Source organism: Desmodus rotundus, chromosome 5, assembly GCF_022682495.2.
Source record: "Desmodus rotundus isolate HL8 chromosome 5, HLdesRot8A.1, whole genome shotgun sequence".
NCBI lineage: Eukaryota > Metazoa > Chordata > Mammalia > Chiroptera > Phyllostomidae > Desmodus > Desmodus rotundus.
In genome coordinates, this window is record NC_071391.1 from 82376016 (window position 1) to 82396214 (window position 20199).

General features: G+C 38.3%; 1 protein-coding gene across 7 annotated transcripts in view; it reads right to left on the reverse strand.

Moving 5' to 3' along the window:
- ALG9 (ALG9 alpha-1,2-mannosyltransferase) overlaps nt 1-20199 on the reverse strand; it is a 124282-nt gene that overhangs the window by 95640 nt on the left and 8443 nt on the right. For 5 of the 7 annotated variants that reach the window (XM_053924310.2, XM_053924308.1, XM_053924309.1 and 2 more), the window contains 5 exons: nt 15957-16027; nt 6964-7052; nt 5169-5304; nt 1517-1604; nt 1106-1211 (listed from right to left, as the gene is read on the reverse strand). In XM_053924310.2, the coding sequence (XP_053780285.1) occupies nt 1106-1211; nt 1517-1604; nt 5169-5304; nt 6964-7052; nt 15957-16027 (490 nt within the window). Of the gene's footprint in view, nt 1-1105; nt 1212-1516; nt 1605-5168; nt 5305-6963; nt 7053-15956; nt 16028-17306; nt 17382-20199 lie in introns of all 7 variants that reach the window. The other 2 variants (XM_053924306.1, XM_053924307.1) reach the window with 1 other exon arrangement.

Sequence of the window (20199 nt, forward strand, 5' to 3'; positions counted from 1 at the left end):
AAAAAGAGAAAAATGGCTGGCTGAGAGAAAGACGTCAAGGGGAGGGGTGACGGCAGTAAACTGGAGAATGAACCATCCCCAAACAAAAGGCATTCCTTTTTTTTTTCTTCTCTTAACCCTAAACTGGCCAAACTACTGTGGATGAGAAAAGGGGTTCTGTGGGAAGTGACCTCACTGGGTTGATCTGATCATAAATTTCTAACTAAGCAGGTCATGGTAGGTAGTCACACCAAGGCATATAAATTTAGTAAAAGGCTTATCTTTGCCATAAGCCAGCCCTGCCTATCCACTGTTTCAGTGAGTCTAGATTAACACAGCTTTGAAATAACTCTATTTAGACGCCTTCTAGAACATGATCACCCTCCAGAGAGTGCATAATCTTCACCTGATTAGATCCCTGCCTTGCTTTCTCATACCCTCATGTAGTTCCACCTTCCTTAGATCCTTCCTTAATTTCAAGTGCATAAAAGAAGCTGCAAAGCTATTATTCTTTGGAGCATTTGAGATCTTGCTTCCTACCTAGCATGTGTTGTCAGTTTGGCTCAAATTCGTATAAAATTCTCTACAGGTGTGGACCATTCTTACATCAATACTACCTACCCTCTCATGTTGACCCCTCCCCCACTTGTTATGCTTTGCCTAAAGGCTTTCCAAACTTTTTCCCCAATGCCTGATACTGCAAATTAAAAAAAGAAAATATAATACCAAATGTGTATAAGTACAGAAAAAGTCTAGAAAAATAGGTGTTAACAATAGTTATCTGGAGGTTATGGGATTATGAATGTGTTTATTTTCTTATTTTTGTTATCGTATTAATTTTCTAATGAGAAGAGGAAAAAGGAACTTTTAATTTAAAAAAATAGAAGTATCAAAAGCCATGGCATACCCAACAGAGCCCTCACTAGTTTGAAACTGAGAATAACAGACAGTAGGTCTAACAGAAAGCTAAGTCCAAACATAACATTAATCAAGGAGAATTATTTAGTGGCGACATACCATCACTGCACTGTATTCAAGTGATAAAATGAGGCAACTGAATTGAAATTTCAAAGCCCAGGCAACTTAAGCTGTTTCCTAGCTTTTTCCCAATCTCATAAGGCCTTACCATAAAGATCAGGTCCATGTGGAGTAAAGACATTATACAAAACAATGTTGAGTGGAGCAATCACCAACTTCCCATAATAGTAGCTGTCGATGAGCACCACAGGCACCTGAAACAGAGCAGAAAGCACACAGCAATTGCAGAGTCTGCTCTGGAAACATCCTTACAATGCTAATAGGATAAACTTCAGAATAAAAACAAAATCAATTCCTGATGTTCTCTTTCCCACATTAGAAGTTGCTTTCACATAGTGGAATATACAAATAATGTATTATAAAATTAGATAACTGAAATTTATATAGTGTTATTAACAGATATTACCCTAATAAATTAAATTATACTAAATAAAAAACAAAAACCCAGGAGTTGCTTTTATACAACTTTAGAACAAAACAAGACAATGAGAAAACTCACCAGAAAGAGTATTAGGGCCACCAGTGACCAGTGAAAGAAATTCTTCCACCAGCGTTTCATGACCAGGACGTCAAAGGCAATAGGTAAGCTATTTAACAGACAAAGAGAAAGCAGGGAGTTAAATACTTGGAGCGACTATAGACAGGTCACATTCACACATACCTCCTGCTGGACTGGGAATAATATTTCTCTAACAGTTATAGTGAGGAAAAAGTGGTACATGAGAGGATGTCTTCTCAAAAATACACTCTTCTCTTCATAGGACCCATCAGAGCGCTATGTATCCCACCACACACAAGAAATATAAACAATGAGCTTCTGCAATGAACTGTTTTATACATATTTATGTGTAATAGACATTTAAAATATATCAATTATAAGGAAATGTAGCCTACTGTCCTACACCCACTCTGCCAAGTAAATACTGATTTCTCCCTTTCATGATATATTAAGATTTTAGCAATATCATATTACAAACTTGACTTGAATTCTGATATATCCTTTTCCAATACCATTCACTCTTTTTCCCTTGACTTAAATTCCTTAAGCAAGGAATATATATGTTGCCTTCACGATTTCTTCCTTAATGTCTAGCATCAAACTGTTAAGACTGACCTGCAGTGACATCAGAGGAATGGCAGTATGAGAGATCCCCTTGGTCTCTCCCCTGGAAATTTGAACAAGTTGAACAGCTATAACTCAACTAAAGATTCCCTGCTCAACATACAGGCATGCCTAAGAGACCCATGCATTCAAGCATCAAAAGGTAGGCAAGCAGGAACAGGGGAGGGGGAAGGTGAAGACAGAGGAGGGCTCAGACTGGTCATGGATACAGTCTTGCAGCCAGGAGCCCAGGGGCAGGCTCAGCCTGGAGAGGGGAGGAAGCCAGCTGTGGCTGGCATCTCCTTCAGCTGGAAGGAGCACAGAGACTCAGAAGGCACTCCTGCAGGAACAGTGCAAACTGTGGCTGCGCCGAGAGACCTGGGCAAGGACACAACAAAGGGGTTCTGCCACAGCTGTCAGACAGTTGGCATTCCAGACAAAGAAAGAAAGCCACAGGGCCCTGCCACCCTAAAGACTCAAAACTTGCCTCCCATCACCTTTGGTATCAGGTTGTGAAGCACGTTATTTGCAAACCTGAGATTTATTACTACAGAATCACTATTTCCCCCGAGCAAAGGGTGCACTCTGTGGCTGATTCCCAGTTTGGGTGCATGGACAGGGAACCCCTCAGACATCTGAGATCACTATTACCAAGAAGACAAAACAAAGAAGGCAGCTGGATTTCCCCAGACAACTCCACCCCCAAGCACTGCAGCTATACTGACATCACCTGCAGAGGTCAGCTTTGGAATTTCATTGAGTTAAAAAAAAAATGAGTGACTCAGCACCACCTGGTGGAAAATAATAGAAAGACCTTTTTACATTAATCTACTAGAGGAGTGCCACTAATACACTGATGCCTAGACAGAGAAGGAAACCATCAAATACCATGAATAACCAAGGTAATGAGGCCACTCAGAAAGAAAATGAAAACTCTCCAGAGAGCAAACTTGAATACTTGTAACTATGTGATGTGATATAAATGACGGAATTCAAGACTGCAGTTCTGAAAATACTCAGTAAGATACAAGAAAATACAGACTGGGAATTTAATGCACTCATAAAAGAAATTAATGAACAAAACAAGTACTTTTCCAAAGAGACTGAAACTTTAAAAAAGAACCAAATAGAAATCTTAGAGATGAAGAATTCAATAAAAGAGATCAGGAATAAACTTGAAAGCATAGAAAACAGAGCCTACCAGAGGAAGGAAAGAATTAGTGACATTGAAGATAGAAACCTAGAATGACACAGAAGAAAGAGGAGAGACCTGAGCATAAAAAGAAAAAAATGAAAGAGCTCTACAAGAACAATCCAACTCCATCAGAAAAAGCAATGTAAGAATAACAGGTATACCAAAGGAAGAAGGGAACAGAGAGCCTATTCAAACAAATAGTGCATGAGAACTTCCCAAACCTATGGAAAGAACTAGATCCTCGAATCCAAGAAGCAAAAGAACACCTAGTTACCTCAATCCAAAGAGGCTTCTCCAAGGCACACTGTATTAAAACTGTCAAAAACTAATGACAAAGAAAGTCTTCTCAAAGTAGTCATGGGAAAGAAGGAAGTAACCTATAAAGAAAAGGCCATCAGGTTACCATCGTACTTCTCAGCAGAAACTCTACAAGATAGAAGAGACTGGAACCAAATATTCAAACTGCTGAAAGAGAGAAATTACCAGCCAAGAATAGTATATCCAGCAAAGTTATCCTTCAAATATAAAGGAGAAATAAAGACTTTTCCAGATATACAGAAGCTGAAGGAATTTACCACCAAAAGGCCACCACTGCAGGGAAATACTCAAGGGGGTTACTCTACCTAAAACAAAGGCCATAACACTACAAGTGAGATCGCCAAAACAACGTACAGCATACACAGGGATAATTTGTGACACAAAAACATAAAAGGAGAGGGGAGATAAAGGTCTGAATTTGCAAAGAAGGAGAGAGATCAAGTGCATTCAAAAGAAAAAAAAACTACTGTATATGTGAAAATTTCTCTGTCATAAACATAATGGTAACCACACACAAAAACTCCAAGACTGAGATACACTCTTAAAAAAGAGAGAAGTACAGAATACCACCAAACAAAAACAACAGATGGAAACAAAGGAAAAGAACCAACGGAGGCACAGAGCTACCGGGAAACAAAGGATAAAATGGCTACAGGAAATCTTCATACATCGATAATTATCCTAAGTGAAATGGACTGAATTCACCCACAAAGAGGCACAGAATAGCAGACTAGATAAAAAACAAAACCCAACCATATGCTGCCTTAAGGAGACACATCTAAGCTGCAAAGACAAAGGTAGATTCAAAATAAAAGGGTGAAAATGACTCTCCAGGCAAATAACATCCATGGAAAATATAGACACACCTGTATCTGACAAAATAAATTTCAAGATAATAAAGGTAAAAAGAGACAAAGATGGACATTTTATAATGAAAAAGAGGACACTACATCAAGAAGATATAACACTTCCTAACATATATGCACCCAATCAGGGAGCACCCAAAATTTATAGAGCAACTACTCACAGAACTAAAGGGAGAAACAGACCAAAACATAATCATAGTTGGGGACCTTAATACTCCATTGACAAAGGAACTCAGATTTCAAGCCTTGGCAACTGGGAAAATGCACAGCATCAGGTGGTGCAGTAAGGAAAAAATTTAGCTGCAGAGTTAGAATTGCCTGGATCCAAAGCAAACATAATCACAAAGGAAAATTACTCCACCTCTTAGACTCTACTTTCTCATTTATAAAACACTAATAGTTGATTTCTCCTGCAGAGCTGCTATAAGGTTTAGGGATAAAGTGTGTACGGAGTTTAGTAGTGTCTAACATACAGCAGATGCTTAAGTTATTCTTATTTAAATTAATAAAAACAATTAGCACTAAGAGAAATATTCCATTTCCCAGTCTTTGTAGGTCCAAATAATTCCTCTAACTTTAAGTCCTATGTAGAGAATATGGAGATAACCTAACATTAAGATTTACTATATGCCCAGTGATACAAGGAAGATGAATTGTATTAGTTTCTTACCCAAGGGCCACACTGAATGGCCAGCCCACAATAGCCCCAGCTGCTACTCCAAGCACAGCAATGGAAGTCTTGTCCATATACCAGCCAGTCATGGCTATCAGTGTAGTATACATACAGAAACTACTAGGAAGAAATGCTGTAAGAATAAAGAAATGAAAAAAAAAGATGTTCAGGGATAACAGTTTAAGTGCCAATTTTTAAAAATGTGCCTACACCACAAATGTTAATAACCAGGAATATATCTTGAGCAATGCTGTATTAGAAAAGGGCAGCAAAGTGATATACCTTTAAAAAAATTAAATGCAATGATTTTCTTATTTTCTCACTCTTATATTTTAGGTACCAACACATCACCCAATTAAAAAATACCAACCATGCTATTCCTCTCGCAGCCTGTTCCCCAAATCTAAAACTTACACAATTTCAGGCTCCCCACGTATAACCCCATGTCATATTTCCAGGCATGGAACATGCTTCAAGAAACTTAGAGCGACTGCTGACCATCTATTTCTGAAGTTTATCTTCTGGTGGTCTTTTGAGGCTGTCCAGGTACCACCCTGTGCCCCACAGGAATTTCAGGAAGCATTCTCAAGAGCCAAATGTTGGTTGTCAGCCCTCCTTTACATAAGTTTGGCCTTTAGATGTCCCCCTAATTATTGCCATCTAGCATTACTTTGCTGTTGTACACAGCAAAGGGCTATTTTCAGGTTCTCTGCAACGGTGACATTTAATCAGTGTTTCCACCAACTCTACACAAAAATGCAGATCTGTTTCTCCCTGCTGTATGAGGCCTACTTCTCCTAGCACTAGGAGGAAAAGTCAGTACCAACTTGAACAAAACCCACAATGAACAGGCAATAAGATTTAAGAAACTTAACAAAAGTTCAGAGGTTCTGTATCAAAGGATACCTTGAACTGATCTGTGCCTTAACATCCTCAACTGGGATTACAAAAATGAAGACACTCCCAGGTATCTCCCTCACATAAGAATCAATTTCAGGAGTAGCAAAGTAACTATAAAAACGTGTAGGGTACAACCTTGACAGATAAATGCCGAACAGCATCAATGCCATCTCATGTGCAGATTCCAGCTGCCAAGGCAGAGGCAAAGGGGGCAGAGGAACCTCAGGTCTCTGCAGCTCACGGGGGGGAGCACAGTCTCATTTAGGACACGGGCTCTCAAAGCTACTCCAGTGTGGAGCCCTGAGGTTTCTGAAGAATGACTTAGATTTTGATAGTCCTTGAAAAAAATGTATATACTTCTGAGCTGGATACTATTTTTTGTGCATATTTAGTGTGTATACTAGATTCTGGTACACACATGCAGAAATTAAAATTGAGAGAATTCTGTGCAGTCACTTAAATTTTCTGGAGAATTGGGAAGAGGATACCTTTTGGCAGCAGGTTACCTTGGCTCAGGTCATAGAACACAAATGTTCACTGGAAGCATAGTTCGGAAACCCCACTCTAGATGAAGGTTTTTATTCTCAATTTCTAAAGTTTAGTGTAAAAAAAAAAAACAGTAAAATATCTATACCTTTTCAGAATACACTGCAAATACTGAAAGGGGCAGAATGGAGAACCATTAAGAACAGGGTTTTTAGGCACAAGAACCTTCTTGAGCAAAATAGAAAATAGTTATCTTAATATTGTAAAGGTCATTCAAACCATGTAGCTAACAGTGCAAATTATTCATGTTATACAAATATAACTTATATCTGGACAAGTTCTTTCTTTTGATGCAACTGTGAAATATCAGGGAACCTATTGTGCTTTTACCTGCTCTTTTACTTACCTGAAGATGAGCAGAACATGCCAGTGCTGAGAACCAAGAAGGCTAGCATCATTCGACTCACGTGCAGCCCAAACTTCTTGCACACGGCCCTAGAGGAAAGGCAAAGACTATCAGCATAGCAAATCTTAGGGATGTAAATTTCAAATCAAAAGACAAAAACATCACAGAGAACACTGACTATGTCAAGTCAAATACCAAACAGTCTTCACAGGTTTGTTAACAATTTTTGTGTGCATAAGAAACCCAAATGTTCCTATTCCTTATGCAGAAGCAAAGCACTCTCCCAACGACAAAATGTATACCTTCTGTGCTAAGGGTATGTCTACTAACAATAGGAAAACAGCATGGTGTTGTGGAAAAATAATAGGCCTCAGACTCAGAAGGGAACAGGTTTAAATTTGGGCTGTCACTTACTACCAGTGACTCCCTTGTGCAGTTACATAATCACTGTCAGATTTCTCATCTGTAAAAGTGGGCAGTAATTACCTAATTTGCAAAGTTTCTGTGAGGACAATGCATGGTAAAGTGCTCATAAGAGTGCCTGGCAGAGTTGCTCAATAAATGGTAGTTAACAGAAAAAAGACTAGGTAGGAGATACAACAAAGTGTTAGTAAGTGGTTATTTAAGACACTGTTTCTCATACTTAAGCAACTATACAATTCCTTTTCTTTTTTTGTAGGTTTTTAAAAACATTATTATTGCTTCATTCAAACTTTGTTCAAACATAGCCATGTTATTTTCTTACTCAGGTTCCTTATTGCATCTCAGAGCTTCTTTTTAAAATAATTTTGCTTCTTCCTAAGTATACCCTTTAGAAGTTCCTTTACTGAAGCTCTGTTAATGGTAAATTTTGTTTTGTGTTTGGCTTCTTTTTCTTTACTTATTTTTTGTCTGAAAAGTCATTATTTAGCTATTAGTCTTAAAAGATGGCTTAGCTGAGTATACAATTTTAGGATGACAGTCATTTTCTCTCAGTGCTTTAAAGATACTACTTTGTCTTTGGCTTTTGAGAAGTCTTCTGTCAGTCTATCTAACATTCCCTTGTAGGTAATCTATTAAGTTCTCTGTCAACTTTTAAGATCTTCTTCTGTTCTTTGTCTACACAGTTTTATTAATTCCTTTTTAATTATCCCTATCAGGATATGTTAGGCTTCCTGAATCTGCAGATTAGCATCTCTTTTCATCAACTCTGGAAAATTCTTTGTTGTTATTTCCAATTACTGCCTCTCCCCATTCCGTCTATCATCTCTTAGATTAGATATATATCAGACCTTTACTCTATAGTGGACACAGACACATAGGTTGTTTCTAATCTTGGTTATTGTAATTAGTGTGGCAATGAACATTCTTAAACTCTTATTCTTAACCTCTTGTATTTCCTTTTGTTGTCACTCTGTACTAAATTGTTAGTAATTTCTTCAGATCAGTCTTCTAATTTACTTGTTAGCAGTGTGTAATCATCTGTTTTAACTATCCACTGAATTTTAAATATCTATTATATCCTCATACAAGTTCTGTTTGGTTCTTTTTCAAATCTCCCTGGATATTTTTGTAGTCTCGGTTCTTGTGTGTGTGTGTGTTTCTCCTTTCAGTTCTTTTTATTTTTAAAGTATATTTTATTGATTATGCTATTACACTTGTCCCAATTTTTTTCTTCCCTTTATCCCCCCTCCACCCTGCAACTCCCCACCCTCCACCATCCCCCCCCCAACCTTAGTTCATGTCCATGGGTTGTACACATAAGTTCTTTGGCTTCTCCATTTCCTATACTATTCTTAACTTACCGATGTCTATTTTATGCCTACCAATTATGCTTCTTATTCCCTGTATCTTTTCCCTCATTCTCCCCCCGCCCCTCCCCACTGATAACCCTCCATGTGATCTTCATTTCTGTGACTCTGTTCCTGTTCTAGTTGTTTGCTTAGTTTTTGTTTTTTAGGTTCCATTGTTGATACTTATAACTTTGTTGTAACTTTATTGTTCATAGTTTTTAATCTTTTTCTTAGATAATTCCCTTTAACATTTCATATAAGGGCTTGGTGATGATGAACTCCTTCAACTTTACCTTATCTGGGAAGCACTCTATCTGCCCTCCTATTCTAAATGATAGCTTTGCTGGATACAATAATCTTGGTTGTAGATCCTTGTCTTTCATGACTTCACATGCTTCTTTCCAGCCCCTTCTCACCTGTAAGGTTTCTTTTGAGAAATCAGCTGACAGTCTTATGGGAACTCCTTTGTAGGTAACTCTCTCCTTTTCTCTTGTTGTGTTTAAAATCTCTCCTTATCTTTAACCTTGGGTAACTTAATTATGATGTGCCTTGGTGTGTTCCTCCTTGGGTACAATTTCTTTGGGACTCTCTGGGCTTCCTGGACTTCCTGAAAGCCTATTTCCTTTGCCAGACTGGGGAAGTTTTCCTTCATTATTTGTCCAGATAATTTTCAGCTTCCTGATCTTCCTATTCTCCTTCTGGCACCCCTATGATTTGGATGTTGGAGCACTTAAAGTTGTCCCAGAGGTTCCTAAGCCTCTTCTCATTTTTTTTGCCTTCTTATTTCTTCATTCTGTTCCAGGTGGATGCTTATTTCTTCCTTTTGTTTCAAATTGTTGATTTGAGTCCCAGTTTCCTCCCTTCACTGTTGGTTCTCTGTATTTTTTGTTTTAGTTCACTTTGCGTAGCCTTCATTTCTTCATTTTGCGACTGACCCAATCAGTTCTGTGAGCATCCTGATTACCAGTGTTTTGAACTCTGCATCAGATAGGTTGTCTATCTCTTCATCGCTAAACTCTTTCTCTGGAGTTTGATCTGTTCTTTCATTTGGTCCATATATTTTTGTCTTGGTGCACTTGTTAAGTAGTTAGGGGGTGGAGCCTCAGGTATTTGCCAGAGCGGGGCAACCCTCCTTGCTGCACTGTGGCACTTTCTGTGCTCAGAGAGGGAACAATGCCACTCACTCGCTCCCTTCTGGCCCCACTTTCCAACGAACTCTCCTATGAGACTGGGAGTTTCTCCCACCTTCATGACCCCCACAGTATTCTACAGCTAGAGGTTTTGAGTCTTTAGTTTCCCAGTGAGCCAGCCCCTCCTCACCCATGTGGTACACCACCCTGCCTCAGGTCCTCTTTCCCACCCGGCTGCCCATCTCTGCCCCCTCTACTGGTATGGATGAATGTTTCTTTAACTCCTTGGTTGTCAGAGTTCCATGCAGTTGGTTATTATGGCAGTTTGGTTGTTTATTGTTTTTAAATTGGTTGTTATCCTTCCTTCAGTTATGCAAGGAAGCAAAACATTTCTACCTATGTCTCCATCTTGGCCAAAACTCCTGTAGTGTCAGTACTTTTTTAAATTTCTTTTTATTTTATTGTGGTAAGAACATTTAATATGAGCCCTCTTAACCAATATTTTAAGTATAAAATACAGTATTATTGTTATCCATAGGCATAAAGTTGTACAGCAAATCTCCAGAACTAATTCAGATTGTGTAACTGAAATTGTACATCCATTGATTAGCAACTTCCCATTTCCCCCTCCCCCTAGACCTATCAACCATAATTCTATTCTCTTGCTTCCATGAATTTGACTGTTTGAAAAACATCATATAAGTGAAAGAACTCAATCTTTGTTCTGTGACTGGTTATTTCACTTAGCCTAATGTCCTCAGAGTTCATCCATGTTGCTGTATACTGCAGGATTTTCTTCTTTTTTAAGATTGAATAATATTTCAACATATTATATAACACATTTTCCCCCATTCATCTATCAATGGACATTTAGGCTGTTTCCAATCTAGGCTATTGTAAACAGTGCTACAATAAATATGAGAGTGTGGATATTGCTTTGAGATTCTGATTTCAATTCTTTTAGATAAATACTGAGAAGTGGAATTGCTGGTAGATCTACTTTTAATTTTTTGAGGACCCTCATACTGTTTTCCATAGTGACAGTACCATTTTGCATACCCACCAACAGTGTGCGGATTCCAATTTCTCTACATCCTCGCCAACACTTAAGATTCTCTTCTTATCTTCAACCTTTTTGAAAATAGTCATTGTAACAGTTATGAAGTGATCTCACTGTGTTTTTGGCTTGTATTTCCCTGATGATTATCTTTTCATATATCTGTTGGCCTTTTGTATGTCTTCTTTGGAGAAATGTCTACTCAAGTCCTTAATCCATTATATAATCAGACTATTAGTGTTTTTGCTATTGAATTGTGGGAGTTCCTTATATATTTTGGAAATGAAGCTCTTATGAGATACATGGTTTGCAATTATAATATTTTTCCCATTTTGTATGCTCCTTTTCACTCTATTGATTGATTAGTCTCTTGTGGCTGATTCATGTTTCCAATTCCCTTTTATTTCTTTAAAAGTATCAAATATACTTATTTTACATTCTTATTTTAATAGTTCCTTAATAAATGAAGTTTTGTAGGTCAGCTTTCTGTTGTTATGTATGCTGGCTCTCAGTCATAATGTCTTGTTCCCTTTTGTGCTCTGTGATTTATTATTACAATTTCTTGTTCTCTAAAACTTAACCTGTGGTAATTCTTTGACATTTAGGTTAAGAATTTTTTCCTCTAAAGAAATTTCAGGAGGACTTCTGATCAAGACAGCAGCATAGGTAAGCACAGCTTTCCTCCTTGCACAACCACATTGAAATTACAACTAAATTATAGAAGAGCCATCACTCAGAAACATCAGAAATTGAGTTGAATGGAAGTCTGACAACTACAGAATTAAAGAATCCACATCCATCCAGACTGGTAGGAGGGGCGGAGATGTGGAACAGGCTGGTTCAACACCCATGTGTGGTGGATAAAAATTCAGGAGGGGTATCAACAGCGAGGAGTCCTAGCCCCACATCAGGACCAGTGCCAGGAAGATAAGTCACCATAACTTCTGGCTACAAAAACCAGTGGAGACTGAGTTGGTGGAACAAACTTCTGGAGTCTCAAGCAGTCTCTTAAAGAACCCACACACAGACTTACTCAGATTCACTCCTTCCAAGCTCCAGCAACGGGGTAGCAGCTTGAAAGGCACCAGTGGCATACAGGGAGAAACTGAAGTGTCTGGCATTAAAACAAGAGCTGGGGGGCAGCTTTCTCCCAGACAGAAAAACAGACAGAGGTCATTGTTCATTTTTTGAACCTTTCTCTAGAGAGACACAGAGTCAACAAGTTGGTGCCATATCTGAGACTCCACCAACCTGGCTAACACTGTTTGTTCTGCCCTGGTGATCCCCTGAAACTCCTTCCCACCCAACTAACGGGCCTATCCAAGCTGTTAACGGCAACTTTCCCACATGAATGGCTGGTCTAGGCTCACACTTCACAACTTCCTAAATCCTCTCAAATAAGCAACAGCAGCTATATTCTGTGAACTCCCAACCCCTGCACATCTTGCTAAGTGGCCCCAGGCCTGGCACTCGCAGCAGCCAGCCTAGATTCATAGCTTGGCTTCACCTGGGAATCTCCAAGCCCAGCACAAATAGCAGTCATCTCAGATTCCTTTATAGCTCATGCAGGGTGGCCCTGGGCAGAACACAGGTTGGGGCTGACCTTGGCCTGCACCACCTTGGAAACCCCCGAGCCTGCGCACCCAGTGGACAGCTACAGACCACATCAGAGCACTACCACTCTGCCCCCGCACAGCTGATCCTCCATCAGGATCAGGAGGGTGGGGGTTGGTGGTCAGTGGACACAGCCAGTACTTGCAGCTGACTGGGCTGGGTAAATCCCTCCCATTGATCTTCCAACAGCAACCAAGGCTCAACTACAAAAGGAGGGTGTACTCAGCCCACACAAAGGGTGCACACTGAGTACCCAGCTTGGGTGATAAGGGAGACTGTGCCACTGGACCCTACAGGACACCTAGTACATTAGGCCACTCTGCCAAGTCAGAGCAGCTCTACCTAATACATAGAATCATATGCAGGAAGGCTGCCAAAATGAGGAGACAAAGAAACATGGCCCAAATAAAGAATGGGTCAAAACTCCAGAAACAGAACTAAACAAAATGGAGATAAGCAACCTATCAGAGGCAGATTTCAAAACAATGGTAATATGGATGCTCAAGGAACTTAGTGAGGACCTGAACAGTGTACAAAAAGATCCAATCAAAACCTCAAAAGTCAACAAATTTAAAGTATAGCTACCCTATTATCTGACCACAATGTTAAATATAATTAAGTATAAAAAATAAAAGAAAAAAACACAAGTGTGTGAAGATTAAACAACATGCTTCTAAACAACCAATAGCTGAAAGAAGAAAATAAACAGAAGCAAACCTACCTTGAGACACACAAAAATTTTAAAACAACCTAACAAAATCTAATATGAAGCAAAAGCAGTTAGAAGAGAAAACACTATAGCTATTCAGAGCTACCAAAAGAGCAGGAAACATTTCCAAAAATTTATTTAAATTTACCCATGAAGAAACCAGAGAGAGAGAGAAATTATAAAATAAGTAGAAAAAATTTATAACAAAAATCAGAGCCCCCAAAAATGAAATAAAAATACAAGAGAAAAGACTAATAAAAATAAAAGCTAATTGATTGACTCATCAAACAGGAAAAAAAGAGAACAAAAATAGACAAAATCAAAAATGAGAAGATAATGTCAACTGACACCACAGATTTTAAAAAAAAATCATTAAAGACTTCTATAAATAAATATATACCAACCAATTTGACAATCTAGATAAAATGGATTTTCAAAAACATAGAGCTCTCCAAGACAAATAGAAAGAAACAGAGAATCTATATAGATCAATTTTTAGCAATGAAATTGAGGCAGTAACCAAGAAAAAAGAAAAAAGAAAAAAAAGATCCAATCAGAAATGAAGAATGTGCTAATTGAAATGAAGAACAATTTACAAACAACAGTAGAGTGAATGAAGCTAAGAATCAAATCAATGATTTGGAACATAAGGAAGCAAAATACACAATCAGAACAACAAGAAGAAAAGAAAATCCAAAAAAACTGAGGATATTGTAAGCAGCTTCTGGGACAACTTCAAGAGGCCCAACATTCACATCATAGGGGTGACAGAAGGAGAAGAGAAAAAGCAAGAAATTGGAAATACATTTGAAAAAATAATGAAAGAAAACTCCCTAATTTGGTGAAGGAAGTAGACGTGCAAGTCCAGGAAACACAGAGAGTCCCAAACAAGGTGGATGCAGAGACCCACTCCAAGACACATCATAATTAAAATGCCAAAGGTTAAAGATAACAAGGGAATCTTAAATGCAGCAAGAGAAAAGCAGTTAGTTACCTACAGGGGAGTTCCCATAAGACTGTCAGCTGATTTCTCAAAAGACACTTTTCAGGCTAGAAGGGACTGGCAAGAAATAGTCAAAGTTATGAAAATCAGGGACCTACAGCCAAAATTGCCCTACCCACCAAAGTTATCATTTAGAATTGAAGGGCAGATAAAGAGCTTCCCAGACAAGAAAAAACTATAGGAGGTCTCCATCATCAAACCATTATTGTATGAAATGTTAAAGGGACATATTTAAGAAAAAGAAGATCAAAACTATGGAAGTCAAATGGCAATAAATACATATCTATCAACAGCTGAATCTAAAAGTCAAACTAAGCAAACAAGAAGAACAGAGACAGAATCATGAATAGAGAGAGCATTTTGATGGTTGCCAGATGGGATGGGGGTGTGAGGAATGGGTGAAGAAGTGAAGGGATTAAGAAGTACAAATAAGTAGTTACAGAATATCCATGGGGATGTAAAGTACAGCATAGGAAATGGAGTAGCCAAGATTTTGTATGCAAGAACTCATAGACATGAACAATGGTGTGGGAATTGCCTGAGGGAGTGGGGACGATGGGTGGAGGGGGCAAAAGGGGAAAATTGGGACAACTGTAACAGTATAATCAATAAAATATAATTAAAATAAGGAAATAAATAAAATAAAACAAAAGAAAACTTACATTTATTTTTGCAAGTAGCCTCGGGACACTACCAGCCCAGAACAATTTAAAACAAGTTCTCAACTTGGGGGCTAGGGAATCATGTAGGTGACTTAAATTCAGTCCTGAACCAATATGAAGACCAGCTTATGTTTATAATCCTCAAAGGCAAAACTGGCTTTCTTTTTTCTCCTGTATTCCACCCTAAGTCAAAGGCCAAAGATTTTATTTTATCTGACATATTTTTTATATTATATCTTTATTCATTTTTAGAGGGGAAGGGAGGGGAAAAGGAGGAAGAGAAAGATGTGTGAGAAAAACATTAATCGGTTGTCTCTCACAAGCCCCCAACTGGGGACTTGGCCCAAAACCGAGGCATGTGCCCTGTTTGGGAATTATACTGGTGTCCTTTCAATTCACAAGCCAGTGCTCAATCCACTGAGCTACACCAGCCACGGCTATCTGACATTTTTAACTGCTTTGCAGTGGGAAGATTTTTAATAATGATTATTAAGTCCAAATACTTTTTAAGCATTATCAAAATAAGATGTTTGTTAGGTTTCATGTAAAAAAAAAAAAGGTAACTATTTTTATCAGTGGAACACTGCAATGTTTAATACTTCCACTAATATTCAATCAACCAATATATACTTGGTGAAATTCTTTTATTGGATGAAAATAAGAGCAGTTGAGTCCCTCACTGGGAATAAATTCCTACCAGTTAAGCTTGAGGGGAAGAGTTAAATGATACAGATCATGATACTACATCTTAGAACCCAAAATAAGGCTCTAGTAAATCCTACCAAATAGAAGATTAGTTAGATATGTACTAACATAATTAAAATTAGTAATATGAAGATACCATATTTATGAACCTCAGGAAAAAAAGTGATAATTAGAAGTATTCCCCTCCAACAACTTGTTTCAAACAAGAAATCACATTTCAGGTATAATATTAGGAGCCAGAAGGAGAGTGTTTTCTATTTTTAAACACTATCAGAAAAATAATCAGAAAAATATATTTGGTTTCCTCATAGCACTTTTAGAAGCAAAGCTTTAATACTCACTTGTAAAAGTAAAGTTCACAGATACAGCTCACAAAAGCCAGAAGACATCGTAAAAAGTAAAAGACAAGAATCTGAAAAAAAAAGAACAAAAAAAAAGTTACAGATACATGTCAACAAAACTCTTAAAGATGAAGTCTCTCATTTGTCATTAAGAACACTATAAATTGATATAATGCTTATGAAAAGCAATATGTAACAAGAACCAGGAAAATTTTCACATCCCTAAATTCAGTATATCTACTTCTATGATCCCAGCCCAAATATGTACCTATATAAATAAATATGGGAGCAGGGTTCTATTCCTGAAAATGTTAATTGTAGCACTATTAATTTAGACAAACATTTTTAAAACTACAAAATGTCCAGTTATAGGGAAATGGTTAAATAAATTATGCTGTATCTATTTCATGGACTATTATATAGATAGTATAATTTATGGTACAAAAAAAGTGGAAAAATTTTTGTATAAACTTATCCATGCAACAAGCATTTCTTAGACAATTTCATAGATGTAGATGTGAACAGAACCAATTCCATTTCTGTGTCCCAGATTTCATTTTTAAGTTTTCATGCTGTGATCTTTGACAAACTTCACTGTGTTTAGTAAGCATATCTAAGTTTTCTAACTGACAATTATCTGTGTTCCCTAAAATGTAGCCATAAACATTTTTGATAGAAATAGCATAATGGCATGAAAACCAATATATATATCAAATGTAATAGTATTAATTATAAGCAATCACCTACCATAAAACTACCAGGAGGTATGGCCTCTAGAGTTGTACTGCATTCTTTGTCCCTTTAGTTTGTCAATCATTAGTACCCAAGTTATACTATTAAAAAGGTACAGTAACAGGGGTCTGTTAGTGGAGAATAATTTGTGCAAAACTGCTGGGCCATCTGTCCACTCCAGCCCAATCTTCCCATAAGTGACCCAATAATAAGTTCTGTTATATTCTATGGAAATGCCTGCTTCATCTTTCAGTACAAAGATGCCTTCTCATTATATGGGCATTACATCTTTGCCCTAACATCAGACAATAATACATTAGTTACTGATTATTACAAAATACTAAATTAAAATGCATTATACATCAGAGTTATAGCTATGCAAATCAGAAGTATATGAAAGGACTGGAAAGAAATATAATAAAATGGTGAAAGTGGCTGTATCAGGCTAGTGGGATTTAGTTACATAATTTTCTTCCTAGCTTCCAAACTTTGTAATGTAGTTTTATTAATTTTATAACTAAGCACATCAATTCAAAAAATAAAATAACAAAATAACAGTGGTTGTATCAAACAGCTTTTATACAATAGCATACTGGTATGTTTAAGAGCATTAAATACCTCAAAACACATACTGTGATTGGGACTTTCAGTCAAGATGGCAATGTAGGTAAACATGGTACTTATCTCCTCCTCCTGTAACCACATCAAAAATACAACTAAACCGCACAACAATCATGATCAGAACCCCCTGAAATCGAGCTGCACAGAAGTCCTACGATAGGGAATTAAAGAAGCCACATCAAGGCTGGTAGGAGGGGAGGAGATGTGGAATGGGCTGTTCCCAAACCCATATGTGGTAGCTAAAAATTGGGAGGGATATCTAGGCAGTGGAGGTCCCCCCTGAAGAGTGAGGGGTCTCAGCCCCACACCATGCCCCTCAGCCCAAGGTTCCAGGTACCAAGGTACCAAGTAGAGAAATCCCCATAATTTTTGGCTATAAAAACCAGCAGGGATTGAGGCTGACGGAGATGGAGGGCTTCTGGAGTCCCAGGCAGTTTCTCTTAAAGCGGTCCTGCATGGACTAACTCGGACTCACTGCCTCTGAACTCCAGTGTGGGGAAAGCAGCCTGAAAGGTATCAGAGGTAAACAGGAAGAAATGAATTGTCTGGCATCAAGATGAGAGCTGGAGGTTAGCTTTTCACCAGATAGAAGTGCTGGCAGAAGCCATTGTTCATTTTCAGAGCTGACAGGCAGGCAACATATCTGAGACTCCATCAACCTGGGTAACACTGTTTGCTCTACCCTGGTCATTACATGAAGTCCTGCCCCATGCAACTTTTGGGCCCACCTAAGCTATTTCTAGTGGCTTTTCCATTTGAAGAGCCTATTTGGGTTCATGCTTCAGATTTTCCTAAAATCTCTCAAATAAGCATCATCTGTCTTCAGTGAGCACTGTACCTCTTGCTAAGTGGCCCCAAACCAGGCACTAGCAGAAGCCAGCCTTGGTTCATAGCTTAACCTCACCTGGGCACCTCCAAGCCAAGCACAAGAGGCAGCCATCTGTAGATCATTCTGTAGCTCATGCCAGGTGGTCCCGGGCAGAACACAAGCAGTGGCTGGCCTTGTCCTGCACCTTCCAGGAGGTCCCAGAGCCAGCAAACCCAGTGGACAGCTTCAGACCATGTTGAAGCACCACCACCCAACCACCTCCACAAGCGACATACTCAAGGAGCGAATTCAGTGACCAGCAAAGCCCTGCTGAAGTACGTCTTGCTTTGTGGCAAGCACGGCTGACCCTCCACAGTGGTAGGAGATCCATGGTGTCACAGCCAGTCTTGCAAGCTAGCTGATCAGCCTGGAGGTAAATCCCTCCTACTGACCTGCCAACAGCAATCAAGGCTCAAGTACAAGAAGAAGGTGTACACAGCCCACAAGCGGAGGTGCACCTCTAATGCCCAGCTTGGGTGATCAGGAAGGCTATGACACTGGACCCTACAGGACACCTACTACATTAGGTCACTCTATCAAGCCTCAGAGATACAGCAGCTCTACCTAGTACATAGAAACAAATGTGGGGTGTGGAGGGGCTGCCAAAATAAGGAGACAAAGAAACATGTACCAAATGAAAGAACAGGAAAAAAATCCAGAAGAAGAACTAAACAAAATGGAGACAATCTACTAGATGCAGAATTCAAAACACTGGTTATAAGGATGCTCAATGAACTTAGTGAGGATCTCAACAGCATAAAAAATGACCAGTCAGAAATGAATGATACACTAACTGAAATGAGAATAATTTACAGAAAATCAACAGTAAAGTAGATGGAGCTGGGAATCAAATCAGCAATTTAGAATATAAAGAAGCAGAAACACCCAATCAGAACAGCAAAAAGAAAAAGAATCCAAAAAAAAGGAGGGTAGTGTAAGGAGCCTCTGGAACAACTTAAAGCATATGGACATTTGTATCATGTGGGTACTGGAAGTGGAAGAGAGAAAGCAAGAAATTGAAAATGTATTAAAAAAATAATGACAGAAAACTTCCTTAACCCAATGAAGGAAAAAGACACACAAGTCCAGGAAGTGCAGAAAGTCCCAAATGAGATGAACCCAAACAGGCCTACACCAAGACATATACATCATCATTAAAATGCCAAAGGCTAAAGACAAAGAGAGAATCTTAAATGCAGCAATGGAAAAGCAGTTAGTTATCTACAAGGGAGCTCCCATAAGACTGTCAGCTGATTTCTCAACAGAAACTTTGAGGGCAAGAAGGAGTGGCAAGAAATATTCAAAGTGATGAAAAGCAAGGACCTACAACCAAAATTACTCTACTCAGCAAAGCTATCATTTAGAATCAAAGAGCATGTAAAGAGCTTCCCAGGCAAGAATACACTAAAAGACTTCATCACCACCAAACCAGTATTATATAAAATGTTAATTTTATATAATTAATATTTAATTATATGTTAATTATATAACATATATAACTGGTCCTATGTTACAAGGAGAAACAAAGGATCAAAAATATAAACAATAAAATGGCAATAAATACATATCTATCAACAATACAATCTAAAAAAACAAAACAAACAGCCCTGGCTGGTGTGGCTCAGTGGACTGGATGCCAGCCTGCGAACCCAAGGGTCACCAGTTCGATACCCAGTCAGGGCACATGCCTGGGTTGCAGGCCAAGTCCCCAGTAGGGGGTGCACGAGAGGCAACCTCACATTGATGTTTCTCTCCCTCTCTTCCTCCCTTCCCCTCTGTCTAAAAATAAATAAATAAAATCTTTTTTAAAAATTTAAAAATTAAAAAAAATAAAAACCAAAACAAACAAATAAGCAGAGAGGCAACCAGACATTGATGTTTCTCTCCCTCTCTTTCTCCCTCTCCTGTCCTCTAAAAATAAATAAAATAAAATAAATAAAAATAAATAAAATAAAATCCTAAAGAAAATAGAAAAAATATTAATTGTCAAAATAAAATGTAAATCCAGTGCAACTCTAATCA